The sequence below is a fragment of the Nipponia nippon genome, unplaced genomic scaffold (genome assembly GCF_047370975.1).
Source record: "Nipponia nippon isolate SJK-2023a ecotype South Korea unplaced genomic scaffold, ASM4737097v1 scaffold_13, whole genome shotgun sequence".
Classification (NCBI taxonomy): Eukaryota; Metazoa; Chordata; class Aves; order Pelecaniformes; family Threskiornithidae; genus Nipponia; species Nipponia nippon.
The window spans coordinates 16,225,694-16,250,445 of record NW_028262324.1 but is presented as its reverse complement, the minus strand read 5'-3'; the positions used below and the strand labels follow the sequence as shown (position 1 = coordinate 16,250,445).

The 24,752-nt window shown below is 46.6% G+C and overlaps 1 protein-coding gene across 5 annotated transcripts; it reads right to left on the bottom strand.

The window, feature by feature from the left end:
* Positions 1-56: 56 nt before the first annotated feature.
* CSNK2A1 (casein kinase 2 alpha 1) lies at positions 57-24,752 on the bottom strand. Of its 5 annotated transcripts, none has more exons than XM_087749968.1 (13): positions 24,620-24,752; positions 10,774-10,973; positions 9,567-9,678; positions 8,550-8,651; positions 8,073-8,123; positions 7,275-7,334; positions 6,513-6,596; positions 6,009-6,119; positions 5,086-5,187; positions 4,115-4,215; positions 3,282-3,430; positions 1,870-1,956; positions 57-1,366 (listed from the first exon to the last, which is right to left on the bottom strand). In XM_087749968.1, the coding sequence occupies exons 2-13, from the start codon at positions 10,872-10,874 to the stop codon at positions 1,251-1,253; spliced, it is 1,176 nt and encodes a 391-aa protein (XP_087606094.1). In that variant the 5' UTR covers positions 10,875-10,973; positions 24,620-24,752; the 3' UTR covers positions 57-1,250. The 5 variants fall into 5 exon arrangements, with proteins under 5 accessions (XP_087606094.1, XP_087606098.1, XP_087606097.1 ...); XM_087749972.1 differs by lacking the exon at positions 24,620-24,752 and adding an exon at positions 20,938-21,130; XM_087749971.1 differs by lacking the exon at positions 24,620-24,752 and adding an exon at positions 19,103-19,223.

Here is a 24,752-nt window from a genome sequence, read left to right as displayed (position 1 = left end):
GGCAACGTGTTCTACCGCCCCGGGGAGGCCTCTACACAGGGAACTTAAATCTAACCTCGATAAATAAAACCAAATGTTTATTTACACCAAGAATTCCAACACTGGATCTTTCACATATGAAGGACAAAGTATATATACACAGCAAGGGGTAGCAGGGCTGTAACAAGGGTGCTTTTCCGTTGTCAATGATAATATTTGTCCACAATTACTGATCTACCATTTCAGTTAAGTTAACGTCTGCTCGCTCCTTCCTCTCAGTGCATATTTACAAGACTGTGAGGTAACTGGTATTCTCACCACATGGCACGTGAGGGAGGGGATGGCGGGTGAAGATGTGATATCGGACTTGGCGCAGTCTGATTTTTCCAGCTTTTAAGTAGCCACCAGCTTGAAACCTATATAAACAATTTAAAAACAATATACCCAATAACGAACTAACTCCAGAGATCCAAGCCAAGCAATGGCAGGAAGAACGCTCCGGGAGAGAGGGGCTGATCAGAGCACGGCTCGCTCTGCAGGAGCGCCTTTCTCGGGAGGCGGCAAAGACTCCAATCGGATCAGTAATTCATCTTTTAAGACTAAAATTACATGCAAGGGGGTGAGCTGGCATTCTGGTTGGCTCCTAAGGAGACATGATTCAATCCAATTAGGGTTTTAGACATTATCTGCACTTACTTCTTTTAGCTTACACCACCTCTCCATACTGGAATTGTCTCCTCAGCGTACCCCGGCTGAGTCATACGCAGGACATGGGGTTAAAGCGAGTGGTACTTTAAGAATCCCCCTCCCCTGCCTCACGAAGACTTGGTTTGGTAGTCTCTGGAGAACAGCACGATCCCCCAAGGTGTAGGCTTGTGGAGGAGTAATGGTGGGAACATGAAGAGAAGAGATTTCCAGCAGGATGCAAGAGCTTGGAAATGCTGTTGATTCATCTTTGTTCTTAAATGAAGAGTACTTTTTGGGGGGGGGCGGGAAAAACTGTCCGAGAAATATTCCATCTGTAGGTATTTTCAGGGAATCCCCTGAGTTACGAAAAGTTCAAGTAAAAAAAGAAAAATCAGCCTATAATAATTTTGTATATAATGACTGAACTACTATAAATCCACAAGCAACAGTTCAGACACGGTGCCTCCAAAGCGTTCATCCCCTCCCTTCCCCTGCCAGGCACGAGCTGCGTCCTGAGGAGAGGCGGAGGGGGAAACCTCTTCCCCACCTGACTCAGCTCAGGCAGCAGGAGACAGAGCCCATCACTACTGCTGAGCGCCTGCAGCAGCTGGAACGGGCATCCCCAGAGTGGTGGTGGCAGAAATGACGGGCGAGCCTGCTAGAGGTCCGAGGGGTGAAGGTGTTGGCACTGAAGAAATCCCTGGAAGAGAGACAGGTAAGCAGGAGTTAGAGCGAAACCAGTGCATCGCTATCCAGGACAGCTCGGCTGCTTAAACGAAGTGGGATCTTTGCAGGTTGGTTTGCTGCCGCTTTCTTACGTTTTCAGAGCTGCCAAAACAAATTGAGATTAAAGATCCGTCACTGGTCTCTGCAGCCTCTGAAAAAAGGGCAGATTTGTATACATACACGTGCCACTGAGGGGCAGACGTATGGCAGGATCGCTGCCCTTCAGACTCCTGCCAAAAAATCCAACTGCAAAGCACTTAAAACGAGACCAGAAAAGCAGGTCAGGCTGCAGCGAGGCCGTTTTCATCGCGCTCTCCCACCCGCTTCGTCGCAGCCCTCCTTGCCCTTGTCATTGGTCCCAGGAGATGACCCAATGCCCCGCCTGCAGAACTCACTCTCCTGGATCCTCACATCCACAGGGTGCGTATAAACGCTTTGAAGTGCCACGCACCAAGAAGAGTGAAGAGTAGAACTGACCTGACATCATACTCGCACTGCTGACAGGAGTGCTGCCACCCGGCATGTTGGATGAGCCCATCCGAGCTTGGTCTTTCACGATGGGATCTAGGAAGAGCACACTACCCTTAGACGCCGTGTTGCCAGACAGCAGCTGAAGCACGCCGATTGCCCGCCACCTCTGTGCTCAGCCAGTCCTGCCAAGCTGCCTACGTCAAATATCAACCATCATCTACCGGAACACAGAAGTTTCCGCCAGCTCCAGTGGGAAGCACCCAAGAAGGTACCAAGGTAACATGATCAGTGAAAAGTCGCCTAAAATGATGCGCTTTGAGGTTCAGCAGGACTGCTCGATAGCAAAAGCTGAAGGAAATGAAGGTGAAGTTGATCTCCTTTCCATGCTAAGCAGCTGCATAATTGCGTAAAGCCAAACCAAGAAAATGGGTGTAGCAAGCACAAAGATTATCACAAATTACAATCATATGTCACGTCTCTATACGCATCCCACAGCAGCCTGTGAGTTGTAATGAGCGTCACTGGAGCTTGCTGTCTTCTGTAAGATGTCCCCAATTTACTGGCCAACTCTTTATCTCCAGCTGCAGGTAAATAACGCTGCCATCTGAACAGAGACAACCCCCTCCTGCCTCCCAAGGCCGCTGCATCAGACAAGGGAATTTCAAATTTTGCCCTTCCTCAGGCTGAGGTCAGTACAACCTGGATCTCTGTTGGACACAAGCTAATTGAGCTGTTTGTCCAGCTCTCACATTCAAAGCTTTCAGCTTTATGAACGCTCATACTTGCAAAACATTTCACTTGAGCATTTGCCACAGGCATAACACAGATATATGCTGTTTGTTAATTACATGAGTCTGTTCAACAGCAAGGAAAAAAAAGAATATAACTGAGCAAATACTTATGTGTTGTTACAGCTGTTTCAAAAAGCTAAATATTGATTTGTGAAAAACAGCAAGTGTTTAAAAACTTTTACTAGTGAAAGTTACATTTTTGCTTGCAAAACCAAGACCTGGATATACCATTCACCAAGGTACACGTTTAGTACCAAAAGGAGTTAAAAGGGCCCGTTTCTCAACAAACCAGTTACCTGGGTTTATCAAAACACCGGAATCCACGTACCCAGACACCTGCTGAAAGCAGCACGGTTGAGCACCGAAGCTTCTTTAACACGGTGCTGCTGATTCACTGGCCTGACACGGGCACATAACACTTTGTTTCCTCGGCTGGCGTAGGTAGCAGTGGCCTATTTTATCCCCCCAAGAGACAAGCAGCCTCAGCTCCGGTGCAATTATTTGCAAAGACCAGGCTTATCGCTGCCGTTCTTAGCCTCCATCTGCACAACCTACTGGAATGGAGATTTCCCAGAGGCGGAGGAAGAGCTCTTTGGACAGCAGCTGATGACAGCAGCGGATACTTACAGAAGTAGGGGTGTTCCATGGCTTCTCTTGCTGTGAGTCGTGACTGGTGATCATATCGCAACAGCTTGTCTAAGAAATCCAGGGCTTCTGGACTCACCAGATGTTGGTTCTCACTGTGAACAAAGCGCTCCCATCGCTTACGGGAGTGTCTGTAGAAAAAAGATAGCCAAATCAGGCTAGGCAGAGGACATCAACGCCAAACGTCACTTTTTTCAAGAGCAAGAACCGCGACAGATGTCCGTCTCCGAGAGGGGCCGCTGCCTGGTGCGGCAGCACTGGGGCCGAGCCGTACCGGAGCACGAAGCAGCAGTACACCGTGTCTCCACGCGGCGGCACAGCCGCCACAGCCCCGGACAGCATGAGGACTCAAGTTCAGAATGGATTTACAGGCCTAAAATCCCAGCTTCTGCTCCTCTCTGATGCCCCCAACGTTAGCTCCTTATAGTTTTGATGTGTGTCACACAAAATAACTCTGTGAGAGGAAAAACATGTAAATGCCATCTGAAGCAGCACCTGATGTTCTGCACTATAATTCTGAGAAACACAGTTTTGTTTTTTTCCCCAGAATACTCGGGAGAGCGTTTGCCCTTCATGCTTTATGCTCCGGCAGTTCATTTATTGCCTAGATGACATTTAAAACCTTTTCTCAAGTCCATTTGCAGATAAAGGACCACGGGAAGCACTGGCAAAAGGGATCAAAGGCACAAAGGGACAGTTCTCAAGAATCTTGCCTCTGATTTCTCTAAGTTTTTGTTCACTTCAAGGTCTGTTGACAAAGCAGTAGCTGTCCGGGTCTACCAAGAGCTCATGAGCTACTCTGGACCTTGGCTCACCTGCCCAAGATGTCATTGAAACGTGGATCCAGTTCAATGTTGTATTTGTCAATGTAGTCATACAGATCTTCTGTTCCCAGCACCTTGGCTATCCTCACCAGCTGGGGACAAACAGAACAATAAGTCACTACTGTGAGGGTACGATAACGCCAGAGGTAGTGTGAAGATGCAGCAGCACATTCCTTGGGGAGCTTGAACTTGATCTCAGCGGTCTGAACCGTGGTCATCCCGTGGCTCTGACTTCCCCCGCCACGTACAGTCCCAGGCATCGTGAACGGGGCTCTGCTCACAGCTGGAACGTAGTAACCCACGGCAGCCGGGAGGGAGCTGCACACCCTAGCGTCACTAAAACCCGAGGTCTTGCAACACTGACTCCCTTTGTAGCAAGAAAATATGCAAAACCAACGGGGTGAGAAGGCAAGAAGGGCTGGTCAAAAAAGCAGAAACTCTGTAACGTGAAGGGTGAAGCGCCACCCCGGGGGCTCCAGAATGAAGGTTTGAGAACAGCAGGTCACTGTTCTTGAATGTCTGCACATTAGTTCAGATGCAGAACACATGTTTAAGTATAAAAATTTGTGCCTAAAGGTAACACATCAAAGGTTTCAGAATCTATAGAAAATGGTACCAAATTCACAGTTTCTATACAGAGGGGAGGGAGTGTGGACAGTGGCAGGGGCTTTCCGCGTAACCTAACCTCAGGAGTAGTAGCTCTACGTACTAGAGCACACCAGCCTTACTATAACTATTGTTATAACTTTTTCCAGATGTCATAAATACAAAGCACTAGAAATCTATTTCTATTTAATTGGTTAGATAATCTTGCACACTTGAGAAAAGGAACGTGGCTTCAAAATGAGCAAAGAAGCCATTAGAGAAATGCTTAAATTCTTCGTTGGATCCCTCGACAGAAGCGTAAGCAGGAAACCTTCATTGTGCTAAGAGAACAGAGATTGTACGTGACCAGCTCTCACCTGATCATAGTTGTCATGGCCATGGAAAAATGGCTCCTTTCGGAATATCATACTAGCCAACATGCAACCCAAGCTCCACATGTCCAGACTGTAATCGTACATCTGTACAAAACCAGAAGGACACTTCAATTTCTAACGAATTAAGCAGAACAGGCTCCCAATACTAACAGGGTCCCCCCTCCCTCCGGTGACACAAATGTGGCCACGTTACACTGGGAACAGACTGAAATATCTTCGTGGATCTTCATCATTAGATCACTGCTCAGCTTGGCGTTCCAGTTACTCAAAGTGGGATACAGCGATTAGCAGAACAGCAGGTATCCTATTTCCATCCTTCTCCATAAAGATATTAAAGACCAGTGCCTTTTTCTATTCTCACTGCCGACTTCAATGTTATAAATCATTGAGAAACATGTGTTGAGAAGGGAAGCACCACAAGCAACAAGGAGTGGACTCCACAAGGTACCTGGGCAGATGAGGAAGTGCCTTCATCCAGAACCAGATCTGAAAGTCGACAGTAACACTGCTATTTCCAGCCCACAGCATTTCCATAATGCAAACTGCCATCAGATACGTGGCTGTTTTTATAGCTTAATTTAGAAGTTCATGCAGTACTAGCTATTCCCACAAGTACTTTGTTTCATTCCTGTACCTTACTGCAAAAGCAACCTTGCTAAAAAAAAAAAATTCAACATTTGTATTCCAAGATCCATGACGACAGTTCTGCGGCTCTTCCGCAGGTCCTGAGACTACTCATTAGCTTCTTTAATGCAGTGGCTTTATAGCCACTGCTTTCTGTGACACATTTCAGAATGGACTGTCTTTAGCTTCAGGTCTCTAGATACCTGAATTTCTGGTTTGTTACCTTGAAATGGCACAGCCTTTCCATATAGAAGTCAGTGATAAATCCTGGTAATTCTTACCTGATAATCTACAAGGAGTTCAGGTCCTTTGAAATATCTGGAAGCCACTCTGACGTTGTACTCTTGGCCAGGGTGATAGAATTCAGCCAAACCCCAGTCTATTAGTCTGAGCTAGAAATGGTAGAAAACAAAGAAAAAAGGCTCAAGGGCTGCTCCAGCTCTCCACTGGCTGAACCACGCTACAGGCGAGTTTAGTTTGAAGCTTCATTTACAAGTGTTCTATTTTCAATTAACATGAAGTTGATCAGAGTATCTGTTTAGATATTCTCCCCTCACCCATAATCACCAACCAGCCTAAATAAAATACATCTCCTTCCCAACCCTGTCTATGGGTTACATGTAACCCGGAAAAGCAGCGTATAGAATTTCATTTTACATTTCTCCAGATGATGGAAGTGCAGCCCCCCTTGAAGATGTCTGCTAGTACCACTACGCAGGAGTACCCAAAAGGGATCCTGATTTGCCCAGAGAAAAGCAGGACCTCTTCCTGCCCCCCGTTGTTACCTTTCTGTGCTCGTGGTCAATCATGACATTGTGAGGTTTGACATCTCTGTGCATGATTCCCATGCTATGGCAGTAATCTAGAGCCTGTAGGTGACGTACAAAGAAACAGATGCTGGAGTCACAAGAACCTTTCACGTTCAATCATATTCAGAAGTATTTCCACATATACCAAGTCTAACTAGACGACAAGACGTTACTGCCTAGCGTTATATCCTGAACTAGACTCAGGGACCACAGAAAACACCTCTAGAGCCCCCTCTCAAAGGGAGATCCCAGCAACGGAAGTGTTTTGCCTTCACCTCATGTACTTCCTCATAAAAATGGAATTTCAGAGTCCCTAAGAGCAGAGTTACTAGCCACTGTTGATCAAACAAGCCTCCCCTTCTCCAGACTCCTGAGGAGAAAATATTTGTTTCAGAAGAATGGACAAATACATTCGACTCACATTACATTAGAGCATAAAACCAGCCAGTAACAGCTTACAATTTTCTGTTTTCAGAGGCTACGTGTATGTTTCATTTAGGATCTTAAGTTATCTCAGTGTACCCAAAGGCTCCGCTATCCTCAAAAAAAAGGACTAGAATTTGTTACAGAAGCAAAGTTGAACAATTGATACTGACTTGATAAATATTTTTCTATCTAATTCTTCCATAGGCTCTCTTCCCTCCCCACTCCCCTTAGTGACACGATAACCATCTCTATAGGATTAGCTGAGTGCAAATCCTAGAAATAAACCAATGAAATAGCAAAACACCAACTTACCTTCAAAATCTCATACATGTAGAATCGAATATCATAATCTGTTAATGTCTGGTATAATTGCTGTGGGATACAAACACATCCTGTCAGTGTTCAACACAAGAAAAATATCCCAGCCCATCCAGAACAACCCAGCCCTGCTCTCTGCCGCTGCAGTTCTCTAAACCCGTTTGGAGGAAAAGTTCAAGTTTCCCAAGTCACTGCGATCCCACGCCCGACCCATCAGTCTGTTCCTCTCCCCTTACAAATCGCACACACAGTTTACTTCCAGCTCTGCTCAGACAGCGCGTTCAGTTCCCGTCACGAACTCCCCAGCTGCACTTGCCCACCACCAGCACGATGCATTATGCCTGCAGACCGGGTCTCAAAAAGACCGAGGGTGCTCTGCACATCACGCAGCTATTCCAGATGGCATCGCACTTCCCAGAAGTAAGGAAAGCCACAGAAACAGCTGTCCACATTTAAAGTGGTTCCGATAAATAGTTATACACCGAACATAAAAGCAAAACGTTTCAAAAAGACAGGCACTGGTGGCCCACAAGGTAATGGATTCATTTGCTCCGAAGGTTAGAATACCACCTGGAATCTGGATTCTCATCTTGTAACTTCTGTGGCAAAATGGTCCTAAAGGACTAATTACAGACTTCGGTCCCAAGTGTATTTACCTCTAAAACCAGTTACTATGTTGGAAGGAAATGATGAAATAACCTGCCTGCCTCCCAGATACTTGGCTTTCCCCAGAAAAACATGACGAGTGGCTTTCAAAAGGAAAACGTTAGCAGTTCACATCCCACACTGTACCTTAAAGTCTGTGTTGTTTACATGTTCAAAAACCAAAGCGGGTGTCCGAGACTGAAACAGAGAGAAAAGTGTTCAGCCATGTTAAGTTGAGATAACACGTTTTCATTTAGGATAACGAATTAAACCATTTTTACTCCTAAAACTGCTAGAAGCCCCTCTGCCTCAGACATACTCATGATCCCCCTCAGGGAGAGAAAGCAGAGCTAAAGCCCGCAGCCGCTGGCAGCGCTGTTTGTGGAATGAATTAACTTGTCTCAGTTCACTGGTATCTCACCCTCACAGAGCGAGGGGCTGAAGGGACCTGTGGGGGAAGGGCCCTCTAAAAGAAGTTAATCAGATTAAGAGCTGATCTGATTAAGCAATTCAAAAGCAGGATTTAAGAGCAGGGGAAAACAAAAAGCCAGATCAGAGCTGAAGTCAAACACAGCAACTTCACCCATAACCCCCGTGTACCCTTAAAGTTCCTTCCATACTCACCACAGGATCTTTTACTATATCTGCAAGAGTGATTATATTGGGACCGCCTCGCAAGTTCTCTAAGATCTTGATTTCACGCTTGATTTTCTTCTTTTTAACAGGCTGAAGAATAAAAACCCAAAGCGTAAGAGAAAGCACTCCAGTAAAGCGAGGCTAACAAACAGACAGCTCAACATCCAGATGACCAAGGCAGGTGACTGCAAGTCAGCAAAATGCGCTGGAGCCTTTGCAAGTTAAGTTCAAACAGCTAGATTTTGCTGTTACCTGACTGTGCCTCATTCCAGTAAGGGCTGAAATATCTGCAGTCTCCTTTCTAACCATACAACCCTGACAGCTACAAACATTAGTTTCATGTCAATAAGGGTTAGGAAGATGGCATATTTTTATTTTTTTTTTTTTAAACTGTCTGAACATGATCTGATAGTCCACACCTTCTTAACTGGCACGTGGCACATGTATAACTATGAGAAGTCCGTGAGCTATCTGAGGGTCAGGCAATGAAGGTATTTTGCCAATCAAGGCTGTGGAATAACCAGCATCCAGCAGACGCTTACTCAATCTGGGAGGATATTACATGTGCAATGGAACATGCAAAGCAGAAATGAAAATTTTAAGGTTAGAAGTTCTAAATCTAGTCAGTGGCTTTAAAGGAAATGATCCCATTAGCTCATAGGCCTCTACGCACATGACAGCATGCCAGGGCACTGGTAGCTAGAGGAGGTGAGAATTTTCTAGTCAGCTGTTGAAGTGTTGCTTAGCTCCAAGTAAAAATGTGTTGCACATCGGAACTTCTTTAAGACAGAGGCTAATTCCTCACAGGCAGAGATCTGATTTAATAACCAAGTGTAGGGCTTCCATAAGGAGGCCTAAAATGATGGCCTATTTCACTGAATGACCCTCCAGAGCCAGGCTTTAAGGATTTCAGTTTTAGAACATCGAACGTTTTAGACCAAATGCTGCACTTTCTGGCCGCCTGATCACCTCCAGGTTTTACCTTGTGCCCAATCCCCAGCTCACCTTGAGAATTTTAACAACTACTTTTTCATTATTTGTAATGTTGATGGCTTCAAATACTTCACTGTATTTGCCTCGGCCTAATTTTCGAACTAGCTGGTAGTCATCTTGATTTCTGTGGAGATAAAAAGTTAAGAGTTCCAAAGAGCTCAGTCATTTCCATCCCAATTTACAAACCGCCCCTTAACACTAAATTGCTGCCTCACCTTCCAGACAAGGTGGATTGACTAGTGTCTTACATCTCCTGAAAGCGATGATTCAGAACGAGGAGAGAAACAGGGAGCTTCTACTCGCCCAAGTGAGATTCAAGCCAGAACTTATTTCTTCTGTAGTAGGTAACATAAGCCCAACTATGCATTTCAGCATCAGCAAACTCGAGCTATCCCTTCCACCGGTCTCTCTATATTTGGAAGCTACATTTTGCCTTGTTTAATGTTGTTAAAAATCAACAAAGCCAGTAAGACCAAAAATGTAAGTGCTAGCCTGTTTAAAAAGAGCCTAGGCACAAAACACCACTTATGCTCAGAAGGCTGCGCACATTTCAGAAACCAGGAACTGCAACAAAGCTGAGGGCAGAACTTAGCCCAGGCCCTGCCACGCAAAAGCAGGAACGCAGAGCTACGAAGCTGGCATTACTGCTGTCTGATTCTTGGACGGTTTAGTCATGAGCTCAGTTTAGACACCTCCTTCCTTCAAAAAGAAGCAGACGTCTTTTCCAGTCACTCGCAGAGAGCTGAGCAACAAGTCACAAAATAGCATGTACCTATTTAAGCCTGCCGAGTCTCTTCACTCACGCAAGTCGGAAGCAACATCAGATGTCTTTTCATTTCTTTTCAGCCCCACACCCAGGGCTGGTTAGGCTGTTTCAGATAAAGATTTTCTGCCCTCTGAAAGGACGAGCTTTCTGACTACCTGGCAAAAATTATTCAAAGCAAACTCTTCAGGGAGCTGCTAAAAATGTTCTTGCACTGCTGAGGATTTAAAAATTTGACAAGAAACACTTTCAGACACACAACAGGTTATTCTGCCCCTTCTGCAATTCCGAAGAAAAGCTGTGATCCTAACACTGCCATGCACGCTAGACATCTGCCAAGGAGCAGGAGAAAGCCTAACGCAGCACAGGTGCCTGAACTCCCCGTGCACCACCATGCCAGACCCTACAGGGATCGATCCCAGTCCAGGGACATCTCTAGGCAGCCCAGAGACTTACCCCCACTCAACGACATGCGACTCATAGTCCCAGTACTCCCGGGGTCTGTGTGTGTTCACATCCGTGTAAACTCTAGCCCTGCTCGGCACGGGTCCCGACATATCAGACAGGTTGGCAGGTGGAAATGATGAGATGTCGGAAATCAGAGGCTACCCAAACTGCAAAGCTGCACAGAGGATAAAGGCCTCAGATTCTTCCACCTGCACAGGGAAAATAAACCAGAGGTTAAAATCTTGAGATACTATAAAAATACTTAAGTTAATCATTAAAAGCTGCTGAGCAGCAGAGGCTGGAGCCCAGCCACAGGCCTGGGATCGTTTGTCAGAGCTTGAAAACAATGTCTGCTCTCCGTCACGCGGGACAGGACCGCTTGGCCCCGCTAGCAAAAGTAACACCACCCTCCCCCCTCACAGCTTTCAGCGTGTAGTTTCCAGCTTATAGTTGCAAAGACAACTTTCCAAAAGGGAAGAAATGCAACGTGCTCTGTATCCACAGACAGACGCCTTCCTTTCAGCTCCAGAGTGAGAGCAACAGCCATCGGCTGCGATCTCCCCCCCACCCGGGAAGAAGTCTTGTACCAAAACATTTCCTTCGCTCGAGGTTGCACAAGCATCACCTCTTGCAATGCGCTAATAAACAATGCTGCAAACAGAGCGGACAGATCAACGAGGTCACCTGTGCCACCTCAATTAAGTGTCTTCTGAAGTTTCAACTCTAGAAACACCAGTTTTCATTTAAATCAGAACTTCGGGATTTACTTGCAGTTCTCACAAGGACTGAAGCCTTTCATGCGCTCACGCGCAAAGGTTTGTGTGGCTACGTCGATTCATTCCGTGGAAGGAAAAAAACCCTGAACGGACCCACCACTACTCTGCCCTTTCCGTCCACTGGAAAATGCAGGTACTAACCGAAGCGTTTATGGACAAAGCAAGGCTGGTCAGCTCAGGAGCAAGTTTCTGGAGGAGAGCAGAGAAATCCAGACACTCTGTCAGAGCATGGATCTTCTCAGTATTAAGCACCCTCCCACCCGTATATTACTGTACAGGCTTGTATAAAACAGCTTAACAGCGTTTCAACACAATCACCCATGCTGCTTTCCCCACAAAATAAAAATTTAAATGTATTCACCCAAAAGCAGCATCAGGACCAAAACGTTATCCAAAGGTAAGGTTGCAAAGTCTGAACATCACTCTGGGGATTCTCATAACACAACATTTTTCCCATTTCCACATATTCTGAAGAAGGCTTTTGCTACTCTGTTCAAGCCCTCCTGCACGGACACCTCACCCCACCACCTCGCAACAGCTACCTTCTACACATAACCCAGCGCCCACCCGAAAGCGAGCAAGACTTCCAGAGCAGGCAGCCACTGGGTCTCGTCTCTGGGCTTACTTAAGGAAAAAAGCAGCGCCACGCTGTACAATGCAATTAAGTCCTAGCACAGACAATAGCGTTCTCCAGAAGATATAGGACATTTATAGTGATAAACTACATCCACGCTAATTAGACTATCATGAGGGAAAGCACATCCCCAACTAGTGAGAGAGTGAGACAAGAAAGGACATCGGGAAGATCTCCCAGAGGCCAGTCATTATGAACCATTCAGGGATTAAAGGGCTGGAGGATGCTCGGGAGACTTTACGGCAAAGGCAGGCAGCCAGAAGAGTTCTGCTGGGATGGGGCACCAGTTTTCGTCACAACTTTCTACAGCCAAGGCATTAAATCGGTCCAAAAGACAGCAGCATCTGTGCTTTACCCAAACATGAAAGAAAAAATCCTGCTGCAACAGTCTAAAGGTGTTTCTTTGCATTCTGCTTGTCCAAAGGATTTGGTAAGCACCTCCACTTCTTCCTCCTTGCAATGTGATTTTTGCAAAACTTCTGTTAAGTTTTATCAGTATTGAGACTAGTCAAAGTAACTCAAAAGAAAGTTACTGGATGTCAGAGAGAAATACTCTACTTTCTGAATATTTAAGACAACAGTAACTTACTACAGTTTTATATCAATATTGTCCTACCTAATATAAAAGTAGTGCCTTTGCACCTCTCAGATCTTTCACGAGTGAAAGCCGACACATTTTTAAACATTTAAGTACAAGAATCCCTTTGTCAGCTTTCAGAATAACTTACAAGGAAGGAAGCTGTATCGGAGCATGAAGGAGCGGTGTTTGGCGCGTAGCGTAAGGCAGAGACTGTACAGCCCTGTTTATAGAAAGGCACTCAATCAGTGGGCAACGCTATAATCTAAACGAACATAACGTATTTATTTGCTATGCCAATCTTATCCCTTCACAGAAAACGGGCAACTGCCAGACTGCAGGAGGAAGTAATAGCCCCATTAATCAGAAAGATCTAGAAATCTGCTCAGAGCAGTTAGCTTAAGCTATCAGGATACGTCACACCAGAAGAAAATTCTAGAAGCAAAATCCTGCTCTGTTGGCAGTGTCCTGCCGTTTATTCGAGGTCTGCAGTATTTCGGTCTGCCGCAAGGACCACAGCAAGAACCGCTGGCTATGAAGATGGTGGAGGACCTGGGGGACACAGGTCTGATGTCCTTTACCGTGTCACACAACTCGACCAGCAACCGGTTCTGCAGAAATGGAGGCAGAAACGTACGCGAGGTCTCCTGGCGGGGCTCAGCCTCCTCAGGTGGTATGGACCTTGGCACCCTGGGTTGGTTTTTGACCTACTGACGCACAAACGGTGTTGGAGGCAGCTCCAGGTAGACGGGGCCGTGGCAATGCAGCCCCAAGGTTAAAGAGGGACACGGCACCGCTCCAAAGCCCACAACAGAGCTGTGGCCGAGGCCTCAGCCCAATAAAGGACGGATGGGGCACTTCAGCCAGGTCTTCAACTAATGGGAGAATATGAAGTATTACTGAAAAAAAAAAAAAAAAAAAAATCTATTCCTGGACAAAATGCGAGTCCTCTAACAAAACACACTTCCAGAAGATTAGGCAGCAATCATTTAAGACCTCAAACCATTTATGTGGCATGACTCAGACACTCAGAAATTAGATGCCTATTCCAAAAATGTATTCAGGCATTAACAGAGCATGCAAGTTTACTAGAACACTTTTAGTACAGTGAAATTTATTCGATTTCAAAGTTTAATCACTGTGTTTTTATTTCTCCTCATGCCATATGCTTCTGGCAGGACACACACCAGCTAATTTCCTCTGCCCTATACTCCTTGCGTGGGAATTAACTGAACCTATATATGTCTAAGATGACTTAGCAATTTTAATTTTTAAGCACAACTCAGTATCAATAAAGAACACAGGACTGCTCCACCTCATCCAGCATAGCAAGATTAGTTTCAGCAAGGGAAAAAAAAAAGAAAAAAAAAAAGAAAAATCAATCACATTATCTAAAGACATCAAATTTCACAGTGGCTATTTTTTGTCACGCGGCTCTAGCCTAGCACAAGCTGTACGTCGTAACAGACTGCTCAGAGAAGGGCTTTTTCAGGAAATCATCGGGCTGGAGCTTCTAAGAATGGCACACAATGCCTATTTATGAAGGCAGGTATTATTGTCTACTGTTCTTTATACAGGAAGAGGAGAGAGTCTACACAGATAATTTGGTTTGAAAGCAAAGGTCTGCACATATACAAACTTACCCTGCCTGAAAGCTTCTCACTCTCTCTGCTGAAAACTGCTAAGGAATTTGTATATATTTTGCTTTCACTGCCTCTAGAGAGGGATAATTTTGCAGTGGATCCAAGCTTTGACAGAAGGGACCAGCGCAAATAGGGACAAATAATGGGGCCAGGAGTGGTCATGCAAATGTCAGTTTAGCTCGCAGTTTCAAGGCAGAAAATCTACACTATGAGCAGTGGTTACACCTAGATGAGTGTCCTGAGCTTGTTATAAAAGATGAAGTCTATTTCTGCAGTCAGAATCCAAACAGAACATGTCATTTATTAATTCCTGCGTTAATGACAGACTCATAGAATAATTTATAGTGGGAGAGACTGCTAAAAGTAATCTAATCAAAGTACATCTAATTAGATCAGGTTGTCACGTCCAGCGTAGTCTTGAGCATCTCCAAAAACCACAATGCACCTCTAAAAATTTTAATTTCTCTGGTAGAGAAGTGCTTAACTAGGAAACATAACCATGAGCTTTTAGGCAACATACCAGGGATCACAGGGAAGAGAAAGCTTCCAGCTCCCGTCTGACACACGCTGCTCAATGCTAAGGCTTGCCTGTGCAAGGACAAAAAACAGCTCTTCTCTTTTAGCACTTGTGGTGACACCCCTTGGGAAGACATTACCGAACAGCGCTCGCATGGTAGCTACACCAAATAAGGAACATGCAAAAATTTCAGAGCCTGCTTTTCCCACCTAGGCCCGCCCTTAAAAACGCCATTTAAGCATTAGCAGACTGCCAACTAGCTCATCTCTTACGCGCATCCTTACCGAGAGCACCCCCCAGGACCCTGGTCAAAAAAAAAAAAAAAAAACAACAAAACCCAAGAACACAGCCAAATACAGCACTGCATGTACGACGATAATTACTCCGCAGGAGTGCCCAAGAGCCCCAGTCAAGAGACAGAAACAACTGTGCTGCCACCATATAGGAATTTTTTAATTGGAAGGTCTATTAATTAAAAGAGATCAGTTCTTAAAAGTTTGAATTATTCTAACAGTAGCCTATTGTCTGAGCAGCTTGGTAAGCTACACTTTTTGTGCCTAAAGTTCAGTAAAAGGATAAAAAGGCTCTCAATGTTTACTTTGAATTTGATTTTTAAAACATTTTAATTTAAAGCAGTGTTACAACCCCCCTCCTTTTTAAAAAGGGATTTTATCATCCTTACAATGCACTCTAATCCCAATGGCAACCCCCACCACCATGGAGGACTTGATTTCTTGTGAAGTATCCGTACTTACGGCACCTATACCCAATTAATACAGGAATTTCCTAGGCCCTCTGTCCTTCCAGATGTATCCACTTACAGCAAGTAGCAACAAAACATAGTTAAGAAATCCATGCAAATTACTTTCTGAGAAACACACCTACTTAGCCTCCAGTGAAAATTCACCTTTTTTTTTAGTCAAGATTAACTGAGATACTGGAATCTTTTTTTTCCTCCTTTTACATGGAAATGTTCTTGGCACGGCGCTTCCCCCAAGCACACAGTTACTCAAAACCTTAAACCTACGAAGTTGCACCAGTATGACGCAGCGCACATACAGACTCCCAGTGAGCTGGAAGCCAAGAGCTTCCCAGAAGACCGGTGTCCCTGCAAGTGCTATCCGAGCGATGACCTTTGTGGGTCAGGTTTGGAGTATAAATAATGCACCCAAGAACACGAGCACGGCTTGACACCGGCCTCCCTGAGGATTGCTGCTAACAGCATGACTTGCCCTCAGCGTGAGCAGCACGTCGCCGCGTAGTTCCAAGTCCATCCAGACAGAGCAGAGCGAACTCGGTGAACTACGGTCAACACCACATAAACAGGATCATTACCGATGACCTGCCTGAACTCAGCTTCAGTTAGCGGAGAGCAGTCACAAAGGCGTAAGAAAGGCCCTGAATCGCACCAAGCCAAACTCAAAGAGCCAAGAAAGTATTTCCGTCACTTTATCAATTCCAGATAGACCATGCCAGACAACCTCGTCTTCCTCTCAAGGAGAATGCGAGATGCACAGATTGGTCAAACAGGTCTAGACACTTTCCTCTCCCTTCTACTTTCCCCACGTAAGCTCATTACCAGTTGCGATTGTGACAGACTAAGACTGTAAACAGGCTAAGACAGACAGCAGCCGGTTCATTTTGAAAAAAGAAAAGCCCTATGTCAGCTGAGAAGAGCAGAATTACAGTAAGTAGCCTGGAATCAAAAGGCTGTTCCTCTCTTTTATCCACAACTGCAAGTGAGACATTACCTTTCATAGTAAATGGCTCAAACCCAGCCTCTGAAATCATGAGTGTATAATGTGCTTTATTAGTCAGAGGAAGCATTACAATTATCAGATAAAATGGATTATGATTTCCTTCACATAGCCCATTTATCCCTTGCCTGTACGCCTCCCAGGGAAGGAGCACTCACTTCTTTGGTGTTTGAAGAACATCTAGTACTGGATAAACACCACTGAAATTAAAAGATCAAGACATGCTTAAATACTAGCGTACAGCCTACTGGCAGCCAACGTTAATCAAAACCCAGCTTACCTTTAAAAGAAGACATAATAGCAACCAACTTCATAAAAGATATGTTCTATCTCACGAAACAAATCTGATTTATGTATTTTCACGATGCTCGAACTGCAGCAATACGAGTACGGAACAGATGACCTCCAGAAGTCCCTTGCAACCTATATTTTTCTATGATTTTATAGCTGAAATAGAAACAAGCCTTGATTAACAAAACTGACATTTTGCATCCTTTCCTGAAGACCATTTACCTACTATTTTTTCAATAGAAAAGCAGATTTTAAAATCTAATTGAGTTTTAAAAAAAAAAGCTGAGGTTTGAAATCAAACTTTTCTCTTGGTATTTTTTTGGAACGGCACAGTCTGCTCTAACTACATTTTCCCACCAAAATTGTATTCCAGATTTCTTTTAAATAGCTGGTTGTGTCCGGCTGTGGAAAAATAACAAATCATAATATATAACAACCACTTATAATGACCTCAAACATTCTCTTAAAAAGAAACAGTAATAGTTGTGATTTAATTCAAATAAGACATGACCAGTCACTAGGGAAAACAGTTGACAGGTATAGTTAAACTGGAAGAAACATCTTGGAGTAATTCTGCAATAGCAATGTCCTAAAATTGAGCCTGGTACTTCCTTCATCAGCTTCGCTGATTCCTCCCCAAATTCCTTGCGGTTCCTGCCAATGAAGAGGTCATCCCTTCTAATGAGGATCACAATCCACAGAGAAGTCACAGGACCGACCATGAAAGGGTTTTACGTAACTCCGTATTTTACGATAACCTCCACAGTCTTGGGGAAAACTTAACTCTCCCACTTCACAAATGTAGAGAGCAGCGTCTATCACATCTGACACTCTCCAGGTTGCCCTGGCAGTATCGCTGGTGCCCACACGTTCTCCTAGCAGAAGTTCTGCCACAGTTAGTCTTTATTTTTGCTCAGACCTGTAACAGCTAAATTTTAGCAGAGCTCACACAGACCCCCTACGGTCTCCGGCATCTCAGCCTAGTTGGACAACTGTCCCCTGCAAAACTTCAGTGTTGGTAACAGCACGGGTACCTGGGGCAGAACAGCTGGGACTTTCTCCAGCAGCAGCAAGCTGCCAGCGACGGGAACGCTCCTCACTCCGTCTCCTAAGGGATTTTATACACAACAGTCAATTTGGAAAGCTCTTCTCTTCCCACATCTCCCCAAAAATCATGGACTCTCCTTCATATTTTCAGAGCTAAGCCAGTCCACAGCACACAGAGCAAAGGGAAAGCTTTTCCTAACACAAAAACACCGAGACTGTTCTTGGATGAGGCCGCGTAGCCGCAGTGGGCAGCAACACCAGCAAGACACCCAAGCCCCGGCAGCTGAGTGCAGGCTCTGCCGCTTTCCCACGCCTGCGGCTTCTCCTGCCACCATTCCCAGGCTCCCACAAATCACAGCGGGCATCATGACTGCCGGCGCTGAAGGCTCCTGACACGATCAAATAAAAATGGCTACAAACATAGCCAGGAATTACCAAACCAACCAGTCAGTACACACACCCCAAAAGAGAAACCATGACAATACTCTTCTGCTGGCATCTCCTCCCCGCCCCGACAGTTCAGGCCGAGCAGGGAGCGCAGGGAAGGCGGGGGGTTTTTTTTGGAGGCACATCCCTTTAGCTCTGACCTACAGCCAAAGCGAGAGCACGTGCAAGGACTTCAATGCAAAGTGATTCTTTTTCTTCCAAGAGCGTTACTAAAACCAAAGCTCCTACTGCTGGAGCTTTGGACAGTATTCTCCAAGAAATCCATTACCAAAACTACCGTTTCTGGGATCCCGGCAACACCAGGTAACTCTTCCTGAAGGCTGACAAAGGGGAATGTTTCAGCACCACTACGGGCTCTTCACAGCTGACACCAGGTCAACTGGCAGCGTCCTCTGGAAAGTTCTACCTTCCTAATTACTGCTAAGTGACACAGTTGTTTTTCTCATTAATTAGTAGGCACAGAGTACTGACAGGCCAATCGTTCAGCTGATTTGACTCCTGTGGTTCACATACAGAGAGTGATTTAGCCAGAACTCAGACAACTGAACTGTACCTACCATCTGTAAAAGTTATACGTTTTAAATTGAGCTGATTGTGCAATTCCTAGAGGCAGGAACAGTTACCAGAGCCAAAGGATAAACCAGCATACATTTCATGTAACTATTTCTTCAGGAAATCCCCGTGATCAGCTGTTCCCATCGAGCAGGCGATGCACTGCAAACCATCTTCACGGTTCAGCTGGCATCCAGAAGGCTCAGCAAGAGACACGCGGTGCAAACCCCTGCCAGAGAGTAGAAGTTCTAACATAATTCTCTAAAAAATCATCATTATTAACACGAGATGAACCCAGCTACAACCGTTCTGAAAATCAAATGGAAAAAACCAGCTATTAAACTCCAGAAATCGGTATCTATTCTGCACCGGGTACCCTAACACAACACACCAAGTGCTGGGTTTATTCAGCTACAGCCAGACAGGCAGGCAGCTCTCCCTGGCGTTGCAGGCGATGTAAATATATCGACTAAGATTTTAATATTTCACACCAGTGTTCTGGAGATTAACTGAAGCCTGGCGTCCACAGCATCCATCACTCAGCGTAACCCAGCAGGGACACGAATGCTGAACCCACCCTCGCCATGCCAAACCGACCCGCACCACTGTCGGCCACGTACCAGGCCAAGTTTGTCCACCTCCACAGCATCTTTCTTCACACCTTGCAACCACCCAGTAAAGCCGCTGTGCAGTATTAAGTCATAACTTAGGACACGTATACATTTATATGCCTGGTAAGACGCATACGTTGGACGCATGCCTGGATGCCATACGTTCTGAAACACCAAAACTTTTAACTTTTAATTTGTAAGCGGAGTTGACACAAATCTGGATGCTGCACAACTTCCTCAGTGAGCAAAAAGCCCCCCTTTTCCTTCTGGAGTCGAATCAAAGTGCTGCTTCATCTGCAGAAGGCAAGGCTGGAATTTAACAGCACACTGGTAACAGGTAGAGAAATCTGCGACAAACCTTGTAAGAGGAGGAACATTGCAGGAGCTCTTGCTTTTCTGTACTGGAAATTAATTTGTTGTGCGTATCCACGCTCATCCATTTTCAGAACACTAAAAATAAGGATTTACTGACAACTCATGCACACGTATGCAAAGACACGCTGAGAAACTGCCTTCCCCGAGGGCTTTGGCCGGAACACAGGAGAGGCACCATTTCACCTCCTTGGACAAGCAGGAGGACTTTGGGGGCACTTCACAACATGGCGAGCCCTCTCCCACCCAGCGAAAACAAGTTCTGGCACGTAATTCTGCGTTAACACCCCAGAACACGCTGGACTCTCCCTACACTTAGTTTAACTAAAAAAGACTACTTTACCCTTTGGTTGTTCCAGAAGGTGCAAGGGCAGAGGCCTACTTCTCCGCAAAAAGAGAATAACTTCAATTTTCTAGGACTGCTGCTAACACTTGAAGACATGACAACCTGCAGCCAAATTCCACCTTGGCCCAAAATTATTCTCCACTTGCATGCAGTACACATTTTATTCGCCATTCCCTTCAAGTAAACTGCCATAATATAATCCAATCCAGCCATTAGATTAAGCAGCTGGACAGCCTGCTTTAGAAAGCACCTCCCTGCAAACAGTAACATTCCTTAAAAATTAGAAATCGGTCATAAGAAGGACAGAAATTAAAATTATTGAAGTTGTAACCTTCCAAACATGAGTCTGTGGTGGTATTGTCTTGAGTTCGCAAAGAACTCCAAGGTCTCCCTTCTGCTCTTCAGCTTCCCAAAGCAGCAGCATGAAATGGATAATAAAATCATTTGTTTGAATAAAACTGTCCAGAACAGTCTGAACAAAGAGCAGGTAAGGCTCGCGTCAGGCTCACGCCGCTGCTCCTCTGTTGCTGACGCCTGAGCAACAGAAGATATCCGTGAACCACTCACCCTATGACCACATCAACAATCCCATTTCTTACCAACCTTTCCTACCGACAGATAGGTTTGGCACCTTGATAGCAAACTGGGTCCAAAAAACAGCTTGTAAAGCCACTCTGCTTTCAGCAAGAGCACTAACGCCAGTTCAGAAAGCTGCAGTCTCCTCTTCAAAGCAGTTTTTCTAGGTCCAAAGGAGAACTCCTTTTCTCCCATTAGGTTCTGTAAATTCCAGGAAAGTCAGCTCTTGGAAGCCCCTGGAAGGAGATATCCAAGCTCAGAAAAATTATCCAAGACTTGTCTTGCAAGCAAAACCAGTAGTCCTTCCTGATCTTAAAATCTGTGGGGTTTATTCTCTCAAGACCCTTACGGGACAATAAAATCTAAGATGGCATCAATCTCACCCAGATAGCTTATAAAACAGATACCTTAATGTAAGCAATTCAGTAATGGAGGAACAGCAGAGGTGACAGGTCTGGTAACCCAGAAATAAATCCCTGCCTCTTCAGAAATGTGACATGAAATTAATCACACCACCACAATGTCACCCATTTGCTTCTCCTGTCTTCCTTTCCCTTATTCCTCAGAGGACATTAGGAAAGACAAAAAGAGAAAATTAGTTCTGTAAGGAGAAAATGCAGAAAAAGAATTCAAGTAGAAGGTATAAGGACACCTGCCATTTAATAAAATTGGAAAAAGTTACGTCCCTGTCCCTTTTATCGTATTAGAAACACAGTTTCTTTCTCTACAGCTCCACAAATCTGTAACCACCTTTTGACACCCTGCCTTCCCAAGGTTCCTACCACAAACCTATTTCGTCTCTATTTACCTAACCTGCACTACTTGAAAACGCCCCAAATCTCAAGGAGGGCATTCTCTCAAGTCCTTCCATGTCTCACCTTCAGCAAACAGTATTTTACCAAGTCCTTCCCCAGTAATCCCCACTCACAGGTTTGCATCTTCATTCTCACGTTTCATCAGCTTTTTTCAAGTAAACAAGTACCATTTGGCCCCTGCACCAAACTCCACTTAATATCATGAAACATCCTGTGATCCAATTTACTCCACATTTGCTAGAACCTACTGCCAATTTTACTATGCCTCTTCCAAAGAGCCATATTCCCAACAGAACCCATTTCTCCTCAACCCATGAACCCACGTGCCCTGCCAAACCCAGAGAACCTGTTCTGAATCTCCCACTTGGAAGTGTCTGCTTTCTCCTCCAGCATTCGATTCTCTCACCACATTTTTCCATATTCTGTGGCTTATCCCCACCCCAGCACGTTACCCGGCTACTCAGCTACATTGGCTTCCCCTCCTCTGCTCCAGCCAAGGCCAAGATGATGCTACCTTCCTCACTCCAGGGTTGATGTTACCTTCCTCAACCCCGTTTCAACTCCTTGCGGGCAGCATCCAACTCGGCAAGCTCACCGGTCTGAGCTGCAGGACACGTACACTGAGCTCTCTGCTACCGCCCACACTGGGAACTAGAAGACAGCAAGGTTTCACTAACAATGCATAAATAACAGAAATTATATTACCAGGTAACAGAGAAAGGTGAAAAAAAGGAAATCTCTCTCCATTGCCAAGATGAAAGGGAAGGATCACTGCCTACCACCAAAGGTCTACGTACTTCATACTCAGGCAAAGACCTTTACAATAAGAATTGTATGGCAGCGCTGGGTTAACAGTTGGACTTCATGATCTTAAAGGTCTTTTCCAACCTAAACGATTCTATGATCCTATGATAACAGACCCTTCTCTGCCAGGAGGCATCCAAAGAGCCAGGCTTCCAGCCCCAAGACACGGGTGGATCTTCTCCTGAGGCTGGAAAGCAGACTGCCCTGTACACGGGAGCGGACGCTCTTCTGCCGGTGGGAGCCGCATCCTACTCCAGTTTTCTTTTTCCAGTTACAGACACAGCGTGTGCCTCCACAGAGGACCTACCACCGCTGGTAAGTTTTACCCAGGCACAGCACTGTGCTGTAAGAACTGGAACATCACCCTCGTCCTAATTCTAGGACTAATTAAGGAGCTGATCAAGCTTCATGCTTTCCCCAACTCCTGCCTAAAGTCCTCCCAAGCACAGCCTCCCCTCTCCTAGCACAGGCTTTGCCCTTTTCTACATCACACCGACATAAACAACGCACAGGACGAGTGAACTCCTCTGCACCTACCTACGCTACACCTGGAACCCGCGCTGGCAGTCAGATCCAACACCCAGGTTGACTGGCCATACGGCGTGAACACCAACTCTGTTTGAGCCTAAATATTTTGAGTAATTATTATGTTTTTGAAAAGAGGGAGCGTTCAAAGAGCAAACTAAATTGCTACCTGCCCCCAAGCAGAAACGCTGCTGCCTCCATGTGCTTCTCTCTAAAAAGACGATGTTGCCCCCAGCCACCCCCGATGGGTGCTGACCCTCAGATGCAGAATGAGCTGCTCTTCCCAAGCCGTTCACGGAGCATGCCGAGGACAAAGCTTGCAGGAGCCAGGTGAGCGAGCGCACATGGAGCGCACAGCACAGCCACCTCCAAAGAGATGTTCGCAGCACCCAGTTTCGTAGCCTGGCATCAACATTCAGCGCAGGAGCAGCTCTCCAAGACCCCAGCCTGGCGGCAGGTTTGAACAGTGCCCACCCCGCGCCATTGCAGACCTCTCACCAGTACCGGGGCTCGGCACGGGCACGAAGGACCGCACCACTGAACAACACAGGCTCAGGATCCATAAATTTAACTTGCAGAAGTGAGGCACAATCCCTCATGAGTCTCTGCATAGATCAGCCACTGCTGTCAGCAGAAAATATACCGATGACTGAGTGTTCATAATCCAAACTTTATTGGTTGTACCCAAAGCCCTTAGTAAGAAAGAATAAAGTAATCTGACAAACAACACGCATGGGGTTTCATAATCTCATCTGCCCTTTCATTTACAAAGCATATTTTACCAACAACCACGCAGCCCGTTGCCCCAAGGCACAATTAACCAAATTACAGCAAGGGCGAGACTGACCACCGCTGCTTTCAGAAGAGAAGAGCGACTGGCGTGGAAACCTGTGAAAACCACCTTCCCCTCCCCCCAGAAAGGCCCAGAACAGAGTCCCTGCGCTGCTGGGGGTGGGAGCGAGAAGATACAGGCCTCTCCTTGCCCCTCCGCACACCTCGCAGCCCCCCGCTTTTTTGGGCAGGGCGGGGAAAAGGCAAAACAAAGCCTTTTAAGTAAATAACACCTACACCGCCCGAACGTGCGAACTCGGAGAGCTGGGGGAGGGGAAGGCCACCCTTCCGTGGGGCCCTGCCCTTCCTGCGTGGCCGGGGGCAGCGGGCGGCCCCGCAGCTGCTCCCGGACCAGGCCGAGGGCAGCCGAGGCGGCCTCCCCGCAGCGCCCTGCCCTGCTCCCCGCCCGGGGGCACGGAGGCCCCTCCGCGGGCAGGAGGCGGCGGGCCCTGCCCTCCCCTCCGCGCCGGGCCGGCCCGTTCCCCCTCACCCCCGCCCGCTCCCCCCTCAGCGTCGCCGGGCCGGGCCCCCCCCACCGCGGCCCAGCTCTCCTGAGGGGCGGCCCCGGCCCCTCAGCCCACACCGTGCCCGCAGCGGGGCGGGGGGCGGGGGGGGGGGGGGGGGGGGGGGGGGGCGCGGGAGACACGGTGGCGCCTCCCCTCCATCGCCCCCTCCGTCCGCCCCCGCCGCGTAGCCCCAGGAGGGGGCCCGGAGCCGCCGCAGCCCGCCGATACCTGCCGCGGCCACCCGCTCGCCGCCCGCCCGCCGGCCGCACACAGACAATATGGCGGAGGCACAAGGCTCGGCCGCCAGCCGCAGGGACCAGAGCGAGGCGCGCCGGAAGCGGAAACCCCGCAGCCCCGCTGG

Excerpts from the sequence above, each read along its gene's own strand:
- CSNK2A1 (XM_087749968.1), bottom strand. The coding sequence starts at position 10,874 with ATGTCGGGACCCGTGCCGAGCAGGGCTAGAGTTTACACGGATGTGAAC. Across the intron at positions 6,120-6,512 it reads TTGACCACGAGCACAGAAAG|CTCAGACTAATAGACTGGGG; the intron begins GTAACAACGGGG and ends TACCATTTCTAG. Across the intron at positions 3,431-4,114 it reads TTCAATGACATCTTGGGCAG|ACACTCCCGTAAGCGATGGG; the intron begins GTGAGCCAAGGT and ends TTTTTTCTACAG.